This window comes from Branchiostoma lanceolatum, chromosome 11 (genome assembly GCF_035083965.1).
Source record: "Branchiostoma lanceolatum isolate klBraLanc5 chromosome 11, klBraLanc5.hap2, whole genome shotgun sequence".
In the NCBI taxonomy this organism is placed as follows: domain Eukaryota; kingdom Metazoa; phylum Chordata; class Leptocardii; order Amphioxiformes; family Branchiostomatidae; genus Branchiostoma; species Branchiostoma lanceolatum.
In genome coordinates, this window is record NC_089732.1 from 2,568,852 (window position 1) to 2,590,291 (window position 21,440).

General features: G+C 40.7%; 1 protein-coding gene across 1 annotated transcript in view; it reads right to left on the bottom strand.

Moving 5' to 3' along the window:
- The window catches only part of LOC136445077 (multiple PDZ domain protein-like), a 67,933-nt gene that overhangs the window by 20,436 nt on the left and 26,057 nt on the right, over nucleotides 1–21,440 (bottom strand). The window contains exons 16-31 of the mRNA XM_066442933.1: nucleotides 20,636–20,888; nucleotides 19,883–20,019; nucleotides 19,091–19,330; nucleotides 18,551–18,739; nucleotides 17,928–18,077; nucleotides 16,141–16,359; nucleotides 14,798–14,963; nucleotides 12,880–13,078; nucleotides 10,048–10,206; nucleotides 8,552–8,712; nucleotides 7,767–8,006; nucleotides 7,659–7,712; nucleotides 7,277–7,434; nucleotides 6,683–6,799; nucleotides 6,061–6,138; nucleotides 4,961–5,099 (exon numbers count right to left, since the gene is read on the bottom strand). Coding sequence (XP_066299030.1) covers nucleotides 4,961–5,099; nucleotides 6,061–6,138; nucleotides 6,683–6,799; nucleotides 7,277–7,434; nucleotides 7,659–7,712; nucleotides 7,767–8,006; nucleotides 8,552–8,712; nucleotides 10,048–10,206; nucleotides 12,880–13,078; nucleotides 14,798–14,963; nucleotides 16,141–16,359; nucleotides 17,928–18,077; nucleotides 18,551–18,739; nucleotides 19,091–19,330; nucleotides 19,883–20,019; nucleotides 20,636–20,888 — 2,659 coding nt within the window. The remainder of the gene's footprint in view (nucleotides 1–4,960; nucleotides 5,100–6,060; nucleotides 6,139–6,682; nucleotides 6,800–7,276; nucleotides 7,435–7,658; nucleotides 7,713–7,766; nucleotides 8,007–8,551; nucleotides 8,713–10,047; nucleotides 10,207–12,879; nucleotides 13,079–14,797; nucleotides 14,964–16,140; nucleotides 16,360–17,927; nucleotides 18,078–18,550; nucleotides 18,740–19,090; nucleotides 19,331–19,882; nucleotides 20,020–20,635; nucleotides 20,889–21,440) is intronic.

Genomic DNA, 21,440 nt, shown 5'->3' on the forward strand with positions numbered 1-21,440 from the left:
AGGCATCTAAATCATGACCACATTATACACAATGTACAGCACTGGAATAAGAGTGCAATGATCAAATTACTGTGCCCTTCTGTTTCATCAATACACACTGGGTTCTCAGCTACACAACAATAGGGGATTTAATCTGCCAACATTTCTGTAGTCTTTTGGCTACATTTCTCAGGGCTTAGTGAACTCTATTGTACTCCTTACCGCATTGTGACATAGTGGGAAGGATGTAATCTCCAAGCCGATCTATCGGTAGCTATAAGACAGTATCCAACTGACGAAAACTCTCTTTGGATACGGTCTTATATCCACCAATACATGTAGATATGCTTGGAGAGTAGGAAGGGTGCTCCTCAAACCAAAAGGTTTAACTGAAACGTCAGCAGATAAAAAATAATTCTTTGTGTAGCTAAAAACCCAGTATATGAAACATTAATGTAGTAAGTATCCTTATCTAGGTGGGTCATATCCAAGCTAATATTTCACAACTTGGGGAAACATTATTAAACATACACCTCCTCTTACATCTAATATACAACTTTCATATTGACGTGATTTTCTAACAGTTCAAGTTAGTGGCATCTTCTTGACTGTAGATATAGCAAGGACAATGTTACAACACTTGCTGTTACTGTAACATTATTTCCATTGGACCAACTGGCATGGATACCATAGCACTGTCCTACACCTGGTACACCTTAGCTACAACATGTACATGTACTTACTGATGCAAAAACTAACCTTCACCAATCTATGGCCACTCTCTTCTTAAGTGCACTGCTAGCGATGAAGTTTATCTCAGGGGTACATGTATATCTTTGCCATATTTCTACATCCATGATAGGGATTGAAACAAGCATTAGGACAGAGAGCATTGAAGATCATAATGACGTCTGGACTGACACAAACACTTACTAATAGGTGTTGTCATGATACAAATGTAGCTACATTGTACATGGTAACTTGCTGAAACAGTACCCCTGGGAATATGAAACATGATACTTATGCCTCATGTTTAATATTGTTTGTGTAATGAAAAGTTTAACTAGAATAAATCAGCTATTGTTAAGCTCTATCATCTGTAGATAAGTACATTGTAATATCTACATTCTCGTCTGAAGATATGTAATCTTAAGTTCTTAACAGTTACTACTCATGAGTACTTGTAGATAGCGTCTTAGCCTGTGTTTACACAAGCTCTCAGCCGGAGGTTACTGACCCCCACCCCCATCTAGGGGGATGGTGGTCACAGGACCGGCTGGCCACTAGGAGCGCGATTCGTCAGGCTAGATGGCGTCTTAGGGCACAAAGAAATTGCTAGAAGCAATCTTTTAATTTTCAACTTAAAAATCTTGTTGTGTCTTTGAGAGGTACATGTATTATAGCTACATCAAACGTTATGGTCTGAGACATACTTGAAGTCCTGGTTAAAATTAGTTAAAAGACGTAAAAGAACTAAAAGGTAGAAATACCTACATGTACGTGTACTAACTAAAGACAAGTAACAAGAAAATAAAAAACACAGCAGTTGAAACTGTCTACAATAAAATCAGATGGTAATAAATAAACAATGTAGTACTACATGTAATACTGTGGTTAAAACCATCCAAACATAATTAACAATACTGGCCATGTTCAAAAAGCAACAAATCGAGCCACTAACAATAATGGATGAAGTCATGAACCATAATAGCAGCAATCAACAATTAAAACAAACTAAATGTGTTTTGAGTTATCTATCTAAAATTCTAGTTGACAAACATATAGGGGGTCTGCCTACCTTTTTCTGTATGGCATAATGAACCATTTTAGTTTTGTGTAGTTTGTACTTCAACGTACATGTACAGTGAAATCGGTGGTTGGATGAATCAAATGCGACCATCTATTGGGACATTGCTGAATGACCACTGTGAGTTCTACGTAATTTATGAAATACACCCCCCCATACAGGTCCCCAAAGAGTGAATGTACAACCACATAATATCTACTTAACATCAACTTTAGATGTCAGACACTGGCTCAAAGTAGATTCTAATTCATTCCACTTTTACGGAATCAATTCTCAACAGATCCCACTATTCCTAGCCTAGCCAGTCGGAATGACAGGAGCTGACTCCTCTTCTTAAATACATTTATTCCTAAACGAAGACGCTGCTACTAGGAGCTCTCTAAGAAAGTGTAACTTCTCACTTTCAAGTTTCTTGAGTCGTCACTATAACAGATTTGACTGTACACCTTACAAAGTCTTGATGCCTTTCCAAATCTAAAGTATTTCAACAAAGGTTTTCACAGACGGAATGACAGTAGCTCAGTAGACAATGTACCTTCTCTTGCAGCTAGGGTTTGCATGTCAGTCTAATGCATATTATGCTACCTTTATTTCTGTCATAGCTTTAGAGTTACAGTTCTAGAGCTATCTTGCAGTAGATACACCTAGTAAATACAGCTTATAAAATCTTGATGTCTTTCCAAGTCTAAAGCGACAAAGTGTTTCAACAGAGTTTCTAGAGATAGTGTTGCCACTCGGAATGACAGGGGCTCTCTAAGTGAAATTTCTATAAGACAGAGTAACTTCTTAAGAAAGTGAAACTTCTCTTCTTTAAGACTGTCACAGTAACAGCTTCTCTTTAAGACAACTTCTTCTCTCTAAGACATTGAAACTTCTCCCCTTTAAGATTTCAGACAGCGTGACGTCTTAAGTAAGTGAAATTTCTCTTCTTTAGCCATAATTTCTTCTAAAGACAACTTCTTCTCTCTAAGACATTGAAACTTCTCCCCTTTAATTTTTCAGACAGAGTAACTTCTTAAGAAAGTGTAACTTCTCACAGTAACAACTTCTCTTTAAGACAACATCATCTAAGACATTGAAACTTCTTCTCTCTAAGACATTGAACCTTGTTCTCTTTCAGAAAGTGAAATTTCTCCTCTTTAAGACAGTAACTTCTCCTTCTTAACTTCTTCTAAGTTCTCTAAGAAACTTCTCCTCTTTAAGACTCCTCTTGCCAGGGGTGCAGGATGGGTGCAGGGGTCTGCTGCCACTCAGGCTCCTGCAGGGGACAGTGGGAGGAGCAGAGGACAGCACGGAACAAGGTAGAGAACAGCAGGGAACGAGGTAGACAGGGGGAGGGGGGCAGACAGGAGAGAGAGAAGAAAAAACATGACTTCAGTGAGGTGCATGGAAATATGTCTGTATGATATAATAACTAATAATCATTTTTACTAATTTGAGAGAGGATATAAAGGAACGATAACAAATGCATGCACAGAAAAAATCAAAACCTGTAGCACTGATTCTTTGGATTCTGTAGAATGATTACAATCATTCAACTTTCAAATATTCAGAACAGAATGGTTGAAATCGGCACAAGTAGACGGATTCATAGCAAAGATGTTACAGAGTTTGGTTAATTCATTTATACGAGAAGCAGACAGAGTGTTAGTAGGCTGTAGCTGGTCTAGCGCTTTTGTTAAAGAGAGCCTCTACTGCACTGAAAGACAGAAAGACACCCCCTCAAAAAATTAAAAAAGAAAGATGATACAAATCTCCTTTTTATTAACTGTGCATGTTTTGGATAGATATACAGTTGTCACGACAAGTTACATGTATAACAAAGTCGTTAATATCTACTTAGAAAGAGTGGGCAGCTTTAGGAGAGAGGACTGTAGTGGCATGAATTGTGAGGTAAAAATAGAAAAGTCGTGGCAGAAAAAAACATGAAAAGAGAAGGCAAGGGCTGGCAGGATTCTGCTGTTTTCTTGGCTCAGTCAATAACGGCTGAAGGTGCTAGTGGGTGGGTTAGTTGTACAGCCGGCCACCTACAAATGTACAGTTTTGTACATATGCTAACATCTTCTTTTAAATTAAGACTGGAATCATTGTACCAAAATAGTCAAAAATGTTTTTGTAGGCTGATAACAACCTTTAGAAAGTACATTGTATCTATATTTCATTTATGTATCCATCATTTTTCCTGAAGACCACCAAAAAGAAGCAGGTAACTGTAACACTGATTTTGATTATGATCCTACTGACAATTTTAGGTAATGGGGGCTTTAGGTAGTCTAACATGTAGTACAATTGCAAATCTATTTGTTTAACTTTTAAAATCAATTCTAATTCACCTTGTCCTGCAAGTTTATCCATGTCTTTTTCAGTCTACCATATCCTATCGTAATATTTTCCTAGATAAAAAAACTACAAGCTACACCAAAACAACTAGAGCAGTTACAGTAATCATATCTCAAGTTTCTCAACCAACAGTCCTGTCTGTAGGACACTAATTCATATTGACGGTACTTTTACAGTGTCTTAATGGTTTACATTAAAGAGTTAAAGTATCACAGTCAAGCAAGATTGTGTTCCCATATATATTTTAAAAAAACTTTCCACCTTACCAAAATGATTGCAGCTTCAAAGACTATGCCATACCCTTGGTCCACACCAATTAATTTCCGTGGTTCTTAAGGCCTTTCAAAGAGAGAGTGCGGTTGGAGAGGAAACATTTTTGTAACTGTACCAGTGTACAGACTTCCCTTAAGGCTTCCGAAAATAATTTCATCAGTTTGGTAGAATAGGATATAGGAGATTCTTTATACACAACCAGGTAATCTCACCTGCTGATGTTTCAGTGTCTGTCAGCTCAGCTCACAAGCTCAGCCACGTTTGGGATTACGTTCTCACCACAAAAGCGCCACCTACATCAGCTATTTATAGCGGTGAGAAGCAGTACTCCAGTCAGAAGCTCTGAAGAAGGTGTCTGACAGACACCGAAACGTTAGCAGGTGAGATTACCTGGTTGTGTAAAAAGAATCTCCTATATCCTTCCCCTAAGGCTGTCTTCATGTTGATCTTCCTGCAAGCCTGGATGAGCATATTTTTTTCAGTCTGAGAACCGAGAAAAATAAATTTGTGTGGCCTCAAAATTCCTACCTTTCTCAAAAATGGTAGTAAACCAGTACTTACTGTATGTGTATCCGAACTCATCTTCTTCTTCACTGTCGGACGACTCGTTCACCATTACAGCAGTTGCCGTGACGATCGAGCCGTCGTTGGAAGGCGGGGCGTCAGACATCGGCGAACTGAAGTGCATGACTGGTGCCCCCTGAGGAAATACACACCCTTTGTTTATACTTGTATACAAAGGGATAAAATCTTACTGTTGTTCCTTCTTATCTATTCCTGAAGAAAGCAACAGACAGCAGTGAATAAAAGAAAAATTTATTAAAGATGACAATTGCGATTTCTGTGATTCCCATGCATTTTGCAATTTTTGTCTTCCAAATATGGGTGATATTGATTAGGTTACTTTTAATCTTAAGTTACTGTTGATATCATAAGCAAGACTACTTAGTCCAGGTACCTTAAAAGTTTTCTTCCGATGTTTCTCATTCTTATAACAGTCATCATCAAATAAAAGTATAAAATATATTGATGTGTAATACATGTGTACATTACATGATACAGTGCATTAAAAGTGATAACACTATTGTTAAGAACCAGAAAGATTAGTAATTCACTATCTACACTTAGCCTAGTACTATGATACGTACAATTTATACTGTGCATTGTCATACTAAACAAGAATTAGTCATGTATCTCAAGAAAGGGAAGAAGGAAGGTTAGCAAACTTCATCTATAGATAACATCAGCAGGGTATAGAAGTGTCTATTCTACTAATTACTGCATGTAAGTTGTGCAATGATTCGACTTTTAGAGTTGTACATTCAAGTACACAAAATGTATTAGATGTATCTGACCAATTATGACCCAGGACACAAGTCAAAGTTGTAACACTCTGTCCTATTGGTCGGCTTGGTTTGGGGAAGAGAAAAATCCATGCAAAAGAAGGTAAAGTAGTGTGCTACAATGCCATTTCTGAATGACAACTACTAGAAGAGCTAGAGAGAGTAAAAAAAAGGAAACTGAATGGGTTGGAAATCTGGGGGATGCTCTACATGCTACTGCTTTGGTTAATTTTGAAAAAAAAAAATCAACGAAAACAAATTAAAGAAAAACAAAACAAGAAACCAGCATTGCGAATGGCCAGCTTGGAGAAAACATACCTCGGTAAAGCTGGCAACTTGTTGTTCTACCCCGGCTTCTACCTCTGGGCCGGGCGAAATTTCCATGGATTCTGACAACTGCAAATTTAATTGTAACTGTTTTCACATTGTGCCTTGATGACTTAGAAGGGGTGTTGTCGCTTTGTTGAGGGTTTTTCAAAGAGAGTCTCAAATTCTACATAATTCAGTTCTTACTACATGTATGTGCTATACGGGAACATAAACATAACTACGACTCCTACCATACAATACCATACCATGCCATACACACCCCTAAAATGTTATATGACAGTACAAGCTACATGTATAATCATGATTGTGACATTCTCTTAGTATTCTATCTAGTACGTTGATGAAGGTTAGACATGCAGGTAATAAGATACGCCAAAAATAGTTACTCAAGTAACTGTACAAAATTTTGAAACAGTCAGACGTTTCAGACAGCATCCGCTGTCTTCCGTCAGTGACTAAGGACAGATCTGGTAGAACTAGGTTTTTAGAGGTTTTGTATAAAAACCTAGTTCTACCAGATCTGTCCTTAGTCACTGACGAAAGGTAGCGGGATGCTATCTGAAACGTCAAAAGTCTACATCAGTAGGGGGAAGGTTAACTGTGAACTCACCGCCTCCTGTCCGGATGGAGCCAGTCTCTGGATGAGGAAGCAGACGGGGTTGCCGGCGTTACGGACCACCTCCACCGCCTGGTCATGGCTGGCCTCACGCAGGTCCATGCCATCAACCTTAGGGAACATCATTTTTGTTTGCTCTTTTGTTTCACTTTGTTTTGTAGCTTAAAACCAGTAAGCCACCTTTATCATTTATGACACAATACATTTTTCTATAAAACATGCACAAGAGACTGATTTAGGTTGAGCAATCACACACAAGGTTGTATTCTAACTCCTGGTCTTAGTCTAAACATATTCTTTTTACAAAAAATCAAAACCAAAATCAAAAATGTAGGACTGCTGGCTTCGTTCATGATTCCTCTGAGTCTGAAGGACTGCAACCCAAAATTTTTGTTTTGGATAAAACCCAAAAACATTTGCCTACTGGTTACACATCAATGACCAAGACAAGATTGCTGACAAATACACCGAGCATGGCACGCTACAATTTGGTTTCTGAGTAAACTGAAACTTAGTGTTTCTAACTGCTCTTAAGAAATATCTGAACCAGCCTATGCCAAAGAGAGCAACGGCCAGTGTAATATATACCTCCAGCACCCTGTCCCCAGGCTTGAGATTCCCGTCCTTGCCAGCTGGGCTCTCCTCAAGGACATGTTTGATGAAGATCCCCTGACACTGCACTTCGGTACGGTTCACCACCATGGACTTCCCTCCTACTATACTGATGCCTGGAAAACAGATTATATCTACATTGTCATGTTGTACACAATTATGTTATAAGACAGTAAAGTACAGTTATGTGTTTGATGAAGATCCCCTGACACTGCACCTCGGTACGGTTCACCACCATAGACTTCCCTCCTACTATACTGATGCCTGGAAAACAGATTATATCTACATTGTCATGTTGTACACAATTATGTTATAAGACAGTAAAGTACAGTTATGTGTTTGATGAAGATCCCCTGACACTGGACCTCGGTACGGTTCACCACCATGGACTTCCCTCCTACTATACTGATGCCTGGAAAACAGATTAGATCTACGTTGTCATGTTGTACACAATTATGTATTAAACAGTAAAGTACAGTTATGTGTTTGATGAAGATCCCCTGACACTGCACCTTGGTACGGTTCACCACCATGGACTTCCCTCCTACTATACTGATGCCTGGAAAACAGATTAGATCTACATTGTCATGTTGTACACAATTATGTATAAGACAGTAAAGTACAGTTATGTGTTTGATGAAGATCCCCTGACACTGCACCTCGGTACGGTTCACCACCATGGACTTCCCTCCTACTATACTGATGCCTGGAAAATTACATTAAACAGTCATGTCATGTTATAACTCATGTCTCTACATAACTGTTTGTGGTTATGAATGAAAAACCTCAAAACATGTAATTCTGTAACTTTGAATTTTGTTTGTTTGAAAGCGAAAACTTTGTACTTTGTAGTTATTCAACCATAAACTCTACTGGTGTTTCAAGAAGTTTATCATACAATGTACACTGATTAGAAGTGAATACAAATGTTCTGTACAACCCCTTCTTGAACCAAGAGCTCTGAAGAAGCCAACTTGTTGAACTAGGCTGGTAAGTCAGGCTGAATAAAAGTTCTGATCGTAAAGAAAATAGTGGCTTGTGATATAAGTGTGTTATGTGTAAGCATGCCATACCCAGTGACTGGTTGGGCTCCCTGTATATCTGGACCATCTTGGTGACATACAGAGTGATATGTGATATGTAACATGAGACTGTATCCTACCCAGTGACTGGTTGGGCTCCCTGTATATCTGGACCATCTTGGTTACATACAGAGTGATATGTGATAAGTAAGGTGAGACTATAACCTACCCAGTGACTGGTTGGGCTCCCTGTATATCTGGACCATCTTGGTGGGTTCCCCAGATTTGGCAGGTGAGATTGTACTGAAGGGTTTCAGGTGGGCAGGAGGAGAAATCTTCTGTATCTTCTGAGACTGGTACGGACTGAAGAAGGGCTTCTCCTGGCTGGGGCTGGGGTCAGGGAAGGAAAGAAACATGTAACATTTGTATGGTTTATTTTATATTCTAGACCTCTGGTATCTCATACTACAAAAAAGCTTGTGACTGGTGAAGACTGAAGGGGGCTTATCCTCGATGGAGCCAGAGAGAAGAAAAATTTAAAAAGTGTCTCCAAGTTTTCTGAATGGAGAGCTACAAGTAACTCTTCCACATGGTCATGACTAGAAGGAAAGATGTTACAACATGTACTGTATAGTGTATATACCAATTTAACATAATGAGAGTGAACTGCACTGCTCTTTTTGACAAATGTAAGATAGTACATTTGTACAATGTAGAATGGACCATGGCCTGAAGTCCTGTCTGAAAAACCCTCTCCAGTAGCATTGTGTATTTGGAGAACAACTACAGCTGGGATTCAAACTCATCACCTTCAAGTTCTGAAGAGCATGTGCTAATTCGAAAACACCTTACAGTTATACATGTACAATGATGAACAAAGGGGTAAGGGTCGGTTAGTTCACAAGTCTGAACACAGCACATTGTACAGTAACCAAACTGTACATGGACTAAAAAGAAGGAAAAAAACAGTAAAAATGGGATGACTTGATGATCACATGGGTATGTTGCACAGTACAAATGCAGTATGACATTTGGAGTGGCGGGACAACACAGTGACCATACATGTAGTCACTAACCTTCTTGCGTAGCGAGAATACATGTTTTTGAATGGATACATCCTTATATGGCAGCAGGAGAAAGAGAAGGAAAAACTTACAAATAGAAAACTATAAGATAATGAATATCAGCAGGTGTTGTCTAAAGCATCGTAATGCTTGCAGACAGTAGCTATAGTGAAGAGTAATATGTTAGAAAATGCTGCAAGGCTGGAATAAAATCTGCTACTAGTACTGTGTATTTTTGCTACATGTAAATGTATCTAAGATGATGTAAAGTCATTTAGAAAGATCGTTGGATGTAAAATCACTAGTAGAAATCTGAGTCAAACAAAGTTTCCAGTTTTTTGAGTGGTACATACAGTATACAATGTACATGTAGGTGGGAATTAGGAAGTTGTGGGGAGATCTGCTCTATTCAAGAGTCTTGGTGACCACATCTGCTGAAATGTTGTTTTCTATTTCCACAGCCACAAAAACAAACAAATAAACTGGTATGAAGTAGAGTGGATTCAATCCTCACGCTAACCAACATCTTTTGCACCACAGTCTTCCCTCAGAAAGACCTCTGGAGCCACATAGTTCCCGTTTAGAACTTTTATTCAGCCTGTTACAATGACTGTTTCGCCTTTCTTAAGTGTACAGACTAAAAAAAAAAACATGTCCTTACCTCTCCTGGTTAGTGGGTGGGGGAGGAACGGTGGGGAGTTGTGGAGGTGGTCGGCTGGGTTCAGGAGTCTTGGTGACCACATCTGAGGAGAAACTGTTCTGCACTTCGGCGGCGGTCTCCTTGTAGGTGGCGATGTCTTCTGCCTTGATGAATGTGATGCTGGGAGAACAGATGAAAATGAGTGTACATTGTAAGCTGCGTGTTTCATTTTTTCATGCATACATGTATGTTTAGAGGCATACACTGTAATCCTTGCTGTTTCTGTTAGTATTGTGATCGAGGTTTGGGTAGCATACAAGAAGGGGTGCAAGCCCTTCTACATGTGTATATTTTCTTCTGAGACAGCAGATAAACATAGACATTTGAGTATGATGTACACTTAATAGTTCATTCAACCCAAGATTGAGGTATCGTTTTTCCCTAGAACTATCAGAGAATGTACATCATGGTCACTAAGTACAGTAAGCGCAACCTCAATAGATAGCTAAAACATCACCTTAAACAATGCCAAGCATTGGCTGTCAAGGGGTTCTAAGGTGTGACAGGTCGTTCTTTGTGACATTGATATGACCAATCACTAACACATGCCTGCAAAGTTGTGTGTTACACAGAAGGGCAGTCATACAGGCTACAGTACAGATCTACTCTTACCTGTGACAGTTCCTTTAGGTTATGAGGCAGTGAGGGGCAGGGAGAGACAGTTACACACATTACACGTTTATTTCAAGACCGATTTTTTCATTAATCAAAATATTAGCCTGTTAAAAGAAGCAAAACAATAGATTCTGAAGTACTATCACTTACGTCTAGTATCGAACTGTTAACAACGTTTCAATGTTCTACACGATTCTATCTGTCTTGGATAAAGTTCCTTAGTCGAATGCTAAGAAAGGAGGCTACAAGTACAAATGTACATGCCTTGTATTGTTATGAAATTTACGATACGAACGATGGAAAAATGAAAATCAAAAATGATGAGTAAATCCAAAAAGTGTTGGAATGGAGGATTGTGGGAGGAGAGGGGCATTATGGGTACCTGAGGATGAATCTGCTGCTGTCATTATCTCTAGGATGCGTGGTCGGGGGACAGACAAACAACAAACACGTCACCATGGAGACACCACAATAAACAAACAACATCACCGTGGTTACGTCACAATCGTCAATAACAGAAGCTCTCCATGCGAGTTGTTGGAAAATTTAAATCAAAGTAAGTAAGCGAGGTGCAAACTCCTACAAGAATTGTAGAGTTGGGTAGTTAAACCAATTATATCAGTCATACATGTATGATTATTCATGTATTTGATTAAACAAAGTGTATAGAAAATATTTTAGAATGCAAGTACAGCATATTAAACCTATGCCCTTCTCAGTAAAAAAAAATGGGTGCATTTTCCTTCCGAGATGGAAAGTTGAGCCTTTCTAGCAAGTGACTACATGTATCTCCTTTCCTAAGAGATTGGTCATATTTAACCGACGAAGGCCATAATAAGGACAGCCAAAAATTTGGAGACTTATTTGAGGTGTTGGAACCTTTTACAAACTCTCATGAAAGAAAAAGGCATTTCTCACCTAATGTTGAATGTGCTCATCTGTACCTGATAAAGGCCATAATGAGAACAACTGGTCCAAAAGCCAACAACTTTTAGAGATTAACTTGATCATTGTGTTAGACTGCAGGTTACAAACTCTCCTGAGAAAAAGCCTTTCTCACCTGATGTCCCCTCCCAGTAGAGACTATCAAGAGATGGGTCATTAATTTTGTACATTTTGATGAAGGCCATAACACAGGGCCTTAACTGCGGTGTTAGAACACAGTTTAACTCTTTATTACAAACTTAGTAAGACAAAAAAAAACCTTTCTCACCTGATGTCCCCTCCCAGTAGAGACTATAAAGAGATTGGTCATTTTTACATTTTGATGAAGGCCATAATACAGTGACTTAACTGTGGTGTTAGAACACAATTTAACTCTTTACAAACTTAGTACGACAAAAAAAAACCTTTCTCACCTGATGTCCCCTCCCAGTGACTATGTACATGAAGTGTCTATCAAGAGATTGGTTATTTGTACCTGATGTAGGCCATAACACAGGGACTTAACTGCAGTGTTAGAACACAGTTTAACTCTTTACAAACTTAGTACGACAAAAAAAAAACCTTTCTCACCTGATGTCCACTCCCAGTGACTACATGAAGTGTCTATCAAGAGATCGGTTATTTGTACCCGATGTACGCCATAATACAGTGACTTAACTGCGGTGTTAGAACACAGTTTAACTCTTTACAAACTCTCAAGACAAAAAAACCCTTTCTCACCTGATGTCCCCTCCCAGTAGAGACTATCAAGAGATGGGTCATTAATTTTGTACATTTTGATGAAGGCCATAACACAGGGACTTAACTGCGGTGTTAGAACACAGTTTAACTCTTTACAAACTTAGTATGACAAAAAAAAAAACCTTTCTCACCTGATGTCCCCTCCCAGTAGAGACTATGATTAGAGATCGGTCATTTGTACCCAATGTAGGTCATAATACAGTGACTTAAGTGCGGTGTTAGAACACAGTTGAACTCTTTACAAACTTAGTAAGACAAAAAATAATTATTTCTCACCTGATGTCCCCACCGAGTAGTAAGCTGTTCATCTCACATTTCTTACTAGTCTTTTAGAAACTCATAAAAGAGAAAAAATTCCCGCCTAATGTCTCCCCTCAGCATTGACTGTATCGCCCCAAGACTTTGTGGTCATTTTTACCCGATGGAGACCAAGTATTGAAAGACTTGATTGCTGTGTCGCATCACACTTAAGCTGTTCAAAACCTTTCTCACCTGATGTCCCCTCCCAGTAGAGATTGCCTCCTGAGAAGAGCCTTGGCCTGGTAGATGTTCAGCCCCTTGGTGCTCTCCCCGTTCACGGCCGTGATCACGTCGCCCACGGTGATGCGCCCGTCCTTGCTGATGGCGCCGCCGTGCGTGATGCTCTTCACGATGATCCCGTTCCCTTCTTTATCGGGGTTCACCGTCAAACCTGGAGGTACGCTTATCAGTTAGCGGTGTACAAAGTGTTTGCAAAGGCATGGTGTATAAAGGGTCTTACCTAAGGCAATCAGTTAACATTGCAGGAAGTCCAAATGCAAGGTGAATAGGACTAAGGGTCGCGTCATTACTGCTTGCAAACTGAGGGCAATCTAGGGATAGCAAATTTCCTACAGAATTTAGCCGTCTTGTTATGGAAAGAGTGTGTTTGATCCAATGTCAATGGCTGGTTTTGTCACAGCCTGCTTGAAAATTATACGGCATCAAAATCGTAGGACGGGCAACGACGAATGTGACTGCGCCATTACCTGAATTTTTCATAACGTTACCTGAATTTTTTTTACTGTCACCCAAATTTTTCTCAGGGGAAATTGATTTGTTACATACATGTAAACAGCATGACTTGTGCATTATTATACGGATGGGCAATAAATGGCCACATTAAAGTACAGATAGCTTTCCATTCAAACTTTTTTAAAAGCAAAACTTCCAGAAAAAAGTTTAAACTATGGGATCTACGCAAATCCACACACAAGGGAAGAACCTGTAAAAACCCTAAACCTTTGCAAAAGCAAACCTTGCACTACTTCCTATACCACCAATGGCAACTACACACTAGTGTAAACAGGCTAACCCATCACACAGCAGCTACAGCATATCCCTCCACCCCAAGCCTACTTCTGAGGGGGAAATCCAGGGGAAAAGGATTGAGTGCGGTTTTGGGATAGCCTGGAATCCATCCTATAATTCAAATTCCAGTCTGCTCTTCTGCAGGGAAGCTATCAGATTCAGAAGACCAGACTACAGTTAGAATACCTTATCCTCTCATGCTAGGCCAGCAGTTTGTGTATCTGCGGCAACTGCCCTGGCACACCGGTCTGCAATCTGTGCTTTTCACTGTTATAGTCAGATACCCCCCTCTATATTGTTGGAAGGAAACTTATCAACGAATCACGTTGCCTCTTACAGTCAAGAGGCAATGTGATTGGCTAGTAACTTTCCCTCCAACATTAGGAGGGAAAATAACAGATTGGCGGCGACTGGGTAGTGCTAACAGTAACACAGTAATCAAGAGGGACAGATTGCAGTTTGTTACACCAGGGCCGTTGCTTCAGATACACAACTGGCAGACCTCACATGACAAGATAGAATAAGGTTGATTCCAGGCTAGTTTTGGGGAATGCACCACAGGTGTAAAAAGGCCAACTCCAACCTAAGTTCACGGAACTCTTCCCAGACAGTCCTGGACCTGTTTCTGAAAAAGACGATTTTTGCACTTTCATCCCAAAAACTTGTCCAGTTTCTTTGTTTCCTTCCAACTGTACCTACCTCAACTCCAACTACTTTCAGAAGATGTTAAGGTTTTAAATGTATTATACATCAAAGAACATTGAAAATGATGTCAAAAAACAAACATACCCTAAAATCACTTTACCAAAATAATCCAACTACGTTTAGCAAAGTCTACAGAACAAACAAACAAGAAGAAAACAAACCCACATCACTTCATGAAAGAGTTCAACTGTTTTCTGACACAAAAAGAGTTCATTCTTTTTTTTACCAGTCCCCGATCTTCTTCAGAATATTCATCAGGAAGCTCCCCCTGAAGGTGAGCAGTCCAATTCCTTGGTGTTGAAAAACAGTTGAACACTTTCATGTTATTTACATGTACCAACAGAGATTAGCTTTCATGCCATGCTCCCTGCCTTACCCAAGCTGGAGTTGCCCTTGTTGATCTCCACTGTCTGCTCCAGCGACGTCGGCAACAGCCTGGGCTCCCCGCCCGGTAACGAAAGGTCACCCACCGAGGTCAACGTCTCAGAGGACGTTGACCTGCTGCCGGTGCTGCCAAAGCTGATGTCGACCTCCTGGGTTTCCTTGAGAGGAGAGGAAAGGAAGGGTGAGTTTGGGCCATAATAATGTAAGTCTTACATTATTATGGCCCAAACTCACCCTTCCTTTACTCGATGTTTGTCAGAATTTTGTCAACAGACAAAGTTAACCATTGGAGTGTTGGAGCAAAAGAAAACCTTAAATTCAAGATTAAATTCATGTCTTGAACCAAACATGGTGCTTTTACAAACAAAATAAAGTCCTTAATGACATTGGAAGAAAAGGGTGAGTGTGGTACATAACAACTTAACTAGGTGTTTGTCAGAAGACTCAGATCTTTGTAGCAAACAGGAAAGGCAAAGTTTGGGCTACAATTATTCAATAAGATGTTTGTCAGACTTTTGCAGCAAACAGTTGGGGTGGTAGAGCAAAAGTAAATCTGAGACACTGATTTAAGAGTTGCTTGTTGACACACAAAAGGTAAAATGTTGGATCACTCTAACACAAATAAGAATCTATTTCAAGCTTGCAGTTTTGGTATATACATTGTAATTGCATTTGTGGAGCCCGGAGTGGTCTATAAAGTAGTGACATGCACACATTGTTTTCCATGCAAACATTCATTCATTCATCTCGTCGACCAAGTAAAAAGACCAAAAACCGAAAACAACCAAATGACCATGGATGAGTTGACCATCACACATAACAAAATAAAGTGAAAAATATACACGACGTCGTGATAGAAGTGACCGACACTGAACAATGATGTACTGCTGACATGTGCAGTTCATCACTTGATGTTTTAGTGTTACATGTAGGTGTGCAATATGATCCTGGCTCTTGTTTTTGCCTCTAGATGCTGTAGGGTGTTGCTTGCCTAACTTGTGCTGTTGCTGTGAAGGATTGCAGTATCATGTTCACTGTCATTTGAACTTGTCAAAAAGTGGGGTTTTTCCTGAGACACTGAACCTGTATGTATTGTTTATAAAACCTTTCCTACTTGTCAGCACCAGCGGAAGATGCGCTTTTCAGTTAGCAAACAAACTGGATTAAGATACATCTAATTCTTGGAGGTATATTGTATGCATCATGAATGTACTATACATACTGTATGGACATAGTGTCAAACATGTGCTTGTAATGGGACACAACACAGTGAAATGCACATGGACACCTCCATTCGACCTTGACAGATTTGACCACATGACCTTCAGGACTGACCTTCAGGACTGAGCTTTCTTGCGCTCCCATCGGCGTGACCTCTATGTTGGTCTGCGTTCCGATCTCGCAGCGCTTGAGGATCACGTAGGAACCCCGCTTGGGTCGGTGGTTCGAGTCGAGCAACTGGGTTGTTAGAGGACAGGGTTTTTTTCTAACACATTTCTCTTTCAACCAATAGCTGCCACCATTTGCATGTTTTTTTAACCTTCTCCCTGCTGCCTAACCCCATAACCAATATACATTTGGTGGTTCAATACACATTTGGTGGTTTGAGTCGAGCAACTGGGTTGTCAGAGGACAAGTTTTTTCTAACACATGTCTCTACATCTTTGAACCAATAGCTGCCATCCTTTGCATACTTTTTTAACCTTCTCCCTGCTGCCTAACCCCATAACCAATACACATTTGGTGGTTTGAGTCGAGCATCTGGGTTGTCAGAGGACAAGTTTTTGTTGAACAAAATTGTCTCTATCCAGACATCTTTGAACCAACAGCAGCTGCCTCCATTTGCATACTTTGTTAACCTTCTCCCTGCTGCCTAACCCCATAACTAATACACATTTGGTGCCACAGGGCTACCTTAGCAGAGTGAAGGTTTAAAGTGCACCTTGTGCATTTGCACAACATTCTCAAATTTGCATGTCGGTAAGATTTTGTTTTTTCTTCCATGTGTTTTTTCTTTGCATGCCTTTCTTAAAACCTTGCTCCCTTAGCTCAAGGCTTCATCAGCTTTCTTTAATATTTCAACATTCAAATATCTATGACTTTCTACACTGTCTTGTACATATTCAAGGATCCTTGACACTATTCCAGATCCTATGCCAATGCAAGAGCTGACGCTGTTAGCTTTGCATCTTTCACAAACATGGCTGCACAAAAAACACTGCTTGGCTTGGGACAGGGGGTCTGTATGGGGGAGGCCAAGTATCCATTATGGCAATGTGGGGTCTGCATGGGGAAGGCTGATGATCCATAGCAATATGCATGGGGTCTGCATGGGGTAGGCCAATGCTATCCACAACAAATATGCTCCCTAGCTGTTTTGCAACACAGTTCCGTATGCAACACTGCTCTATTTATAATAGCCATGCTGTGGCATGTAGACATGAAAACCCAAGGCTGACACTATATCCTGTACAGTTATCACATTTCCTGTATAATATGCAGCAGCAGCACACAGATCTGCCTTTTAAGTGGTCCTTGATTGTTCAGTTTGTCAAGCACACCCATGCAAACACAAACTTACTGCATGCACACCACACGACACAGGAACAAAGCAGGACAGTAGCAAAGGCCAGCAAGGGCATGGAACTGTAAGCTTTGCAGAAAGAAAAATACTAAACTTTTCTTCCAACACTGTAGGGAAATACCCTAATATCAAGTTTTCAACTGTAACGTCATTTATTCTCTGAAAAATGAGTATTTCTGTACAAGTTAGTCTACAAATTCAGCTTGAAACTATAGTGACGGTCAAAAATTTGGCATGTCCATTTCCCTTCAATGCTGGAAGAAAAGTTTGGTATATTTTCTTAACCAACAAACTAAGCTGCTTTTCATGCAAGGACTGTCACCTCCAATAACATTTATCCACCAGGTTACACATATCTGCCACTTTGAAAAACGATGGGGTTAAGAGATCTCTACTGCAGCACCCCCAGAGATGCACAGTTTAGAGCATATTATACCAGGGAGACATTGCGTAGGAGATCTCTTTAGACACATTTCTTTCAGGGTGATGGATTTATGTGACCCGGTGGAATCATGTCAGTAGATGTTACACTGCTTACTTTCTCCCTGATAATGACAGCTGGTACCGGCGGCGGTGCGGCCTCCTTCACTACGACTTCCACCTGGCGCAGGGTAGGTTTGGGCGGTGGGGTTGGTTTGGGTGGTGGAGTGGGGGGCTTGCGACGCACTTCCACACCAGGGGCTTGGACCTAGGTAGAGCATAAAGAGCATGAAATTTTCATCATATCTTATATCTATTTGTCTGTTTGGCATCTGAGGCTCAATAACAATTCTACGCATATACCGACACTGGCAAAAGAAATTTCACTTGGACCCATCAAATCAGTCATGATGCTTGAAATATTTAGCCCCTTTTTCGACTACATCAACTGGCAGTTCTTGTATGTTATACATGTATGGCACTGAGTATAGTTTACCTATAGCTGAAATTAAGTCATTTGTAATGGGACCATTTTCAAAACCTAGGCATGTTTCTTTTTTGGCCCATGTTTTTTTTTGTTCTTGGTTTTGTCTCTAAAATCATCCATATTCTATTAGTTTCTTGTGGCCTTATGCAAACTTGACTGCTGGCATGACAACATGAAATGGACACCCCACAATGACAGCGATTAGCAGTGGCTTTAAGTTATCTCTATGGAAACCAGCTGCTGCGTCTCCACACCTGTTCCACCTGCGACACCTGAAGCTCCTTGGCCTCCATCATGTCGCTCTCGTCCTCCGTCACCGTCGCTATGGTAGCCGTTGCCATGGTGACGGATGCGAAGGAGGTGGCCTCCTCCATGATGGGAGACTGTGGGGGGGTGGAGTGAGGCTCGGGAGGGGGCACCATGGGGGGCGGTCGGGAGAAGGACTGGGGTGGGGATGAAGGAATGAAAATATGAATGAAAACATGCAAGAAGAATGAATATCATTGATATTATGCACCATAAATGGCTCCACCAGACAAAAACAACAAACAAACATACATAAACCAAATGTGAATGTCACCAAAATGTGAAGGACTTTGAAGTTACTGGTTGGGTACATGTAACTGGTGATGGGTTGAGGAAGTGAGCTTCAAATGAGATGCACAATGTACAATATAGTCAAGTGTCAGAAGACTGGATATATAAAATTATTTTATCTAATAATTATTTTACTTAATTTCTTATTGTTATAACAAATAGATACAATCCGAAGTGAGACTTTGCCCTCTCCTGACCTGTTCTTCGTCCTGGAATGACTCGGGAACAGGCAGTGGTTTGGACACACCGATACGCACGATGCCAGGCGAAGCTCCCTTCAGCGCCTGCACGGCTGTCTCTAGGTTCGCGTGCTCGAGATTCACGTCGTTCACGGACATGAGACGATCGCCAGGTACGAGGCGGCCATCTTGTTGCGCCACGCCACCGTGCACGAGGCTACGGATCACTATCACCATCTGGTTTGGGCTCAAGGGGTCCTGGGGAATGATTTAACAGGCATACTTAGATTAGCTACAAGATAGCTTAGACCACAAAATGTCATCGGTGTTTTGCTTACTTGCAGTGGTATCAATGCTATTCTATGCTCCTGATTTCTTGGTCTTTTTTGGCTAGAAAATGTTAAGTAAGGCAATTGCTGCAGTTATAACTTATTTGGTTCAACTGTGTATCTATGGCTCAAGCTGGCGCTCTCTTTTTCTCACTCACACACACACACACACCCACACACACACACACACACATACACACACACACACCCACACACACACACACACACATACACACACACACACACACACACACATAGAGACACACACACACACACACACACACACACACACACATAGACACACACACACACACACACACACACAAACACACACACACACACACACACACACACATAGACACACACACACACACACACATAGACACACACACACACATAGACACACACACACACACACACACACAGACACACAGACACATACATACACACACATTCAAGTATGTACAGATGTATTTCTAACCTGATAGTCCAGAATGCTGAATCCCAGTCCCTTCTCCCCCTTGGGCAGTTCTATGGTCTGTATGTCAGGACTCCACATGGCCAGCTGACTCAGGGGCTCCAGGGAACGGGACTTACTCTTGTCCAGGGAGGGGGATTCTGTGGCAACAAAATTGTTTGTTTCTTATTTGTATTGCATACCTATCACAAAAACTGGTATCATTAGCTTGTCTTACTTGCTCCACAGACCTAATGCAACAGAATTGAGTCAGAGAGCTGGTAAACCACCAAGAGTTGTATCTAGAGTTGGTAAGTACCATCTGCATACAGGACAAAAAGCAAGACACAGCTTGATTAACACAAATATAAGATAAAAGGTCATGGGAGTAAACTATACTCAATCATAAATACAGCAATTAATAATATGCATTTCAGGGGCTATTTGAAATTATCTGAACTTTCAAAATCCAACAATGAAACAAGACACACAAATAAGATAGAATTGTAGTCATGATAATTGCTTAGCAAAATTACTGATTGATTTTTTTAACGAGCAAACAACAAACTAAGAAGGAAAAGTAATTTTTCTATCCTTCAAAGTTGAACAAACATTTATTATAAAAGCAGTCGTACCAGACTCCACAGCCGGAGGAATGGACCCCTGGCTCAGCCCCACATGCATGAGACTTATTCAAATACTTGTATTGGCTATATCTATCATACTAGTTAGGTTTAGCTTCTCTTTGGAAGTAGAGAAACATTCAAGCAGTCGTACCTGACTCCACCGCTGGAGGAATGGACCCCTCCGACCTGGCGCGGGCCATCATCCCCACGTCAGGCGACCCCGTGTACGACATCCGCTTGCTGTTCAGCTCTTCAACGTCAAGCGGCCGGACGGTCGGGATGTCTGGCGGGCGCTCTACGGGCTCAGGTCGGCGCCCGCACACGATCCGCACGTTTGTGGGGAGGTCCTTTAGGATGCCGACAACTTCTCTGTGATCCAGACCAAGCAACTGGTGACCATTTACCTAGTAAAAAAAAGGCAGCAATTTGTAAGTATTATTCTGGTACCTTTGCCCCTTGATTAGGAGGTTCTTAAGAATGCTGACCACTTCCAAGTGAGAGATGATAATTTACCTGTACAGTAGGAAAAGTGGTAAATTGCAATGATCAGGTGTAGCTCGAGGAACAATCTTAGGACCATTCAAGAACACTCAAGTGTAAGATACCCAAAGGGATGCAGAAGACAATATTTGACCTTAAATGGCTATATATCTCCTTAAAATTATTAACATTTTGACTAAACTCGAAAGAAACTTTACCTCCAACAGTTCATCTCCTCCCTTCAGCTTCCCATCCACTCCTACAGGCCCGTCAGGCAGAATAGACCTGATGTAGTGATGCAGTCGGACCTCCTGCCCATCTTCCACTTCCAGAAGTCAATATTTGACCTTTAATGACTACCTATCTCCTTAGAAAAGGTTATAACAACTTGAAGTAAACCTTACCTCCAACAGTTCATCTCCTCCCTTCAGTTTCCCGTCCACTCTAACAGGCCCGTCCGGTAGAATAGACCTGAT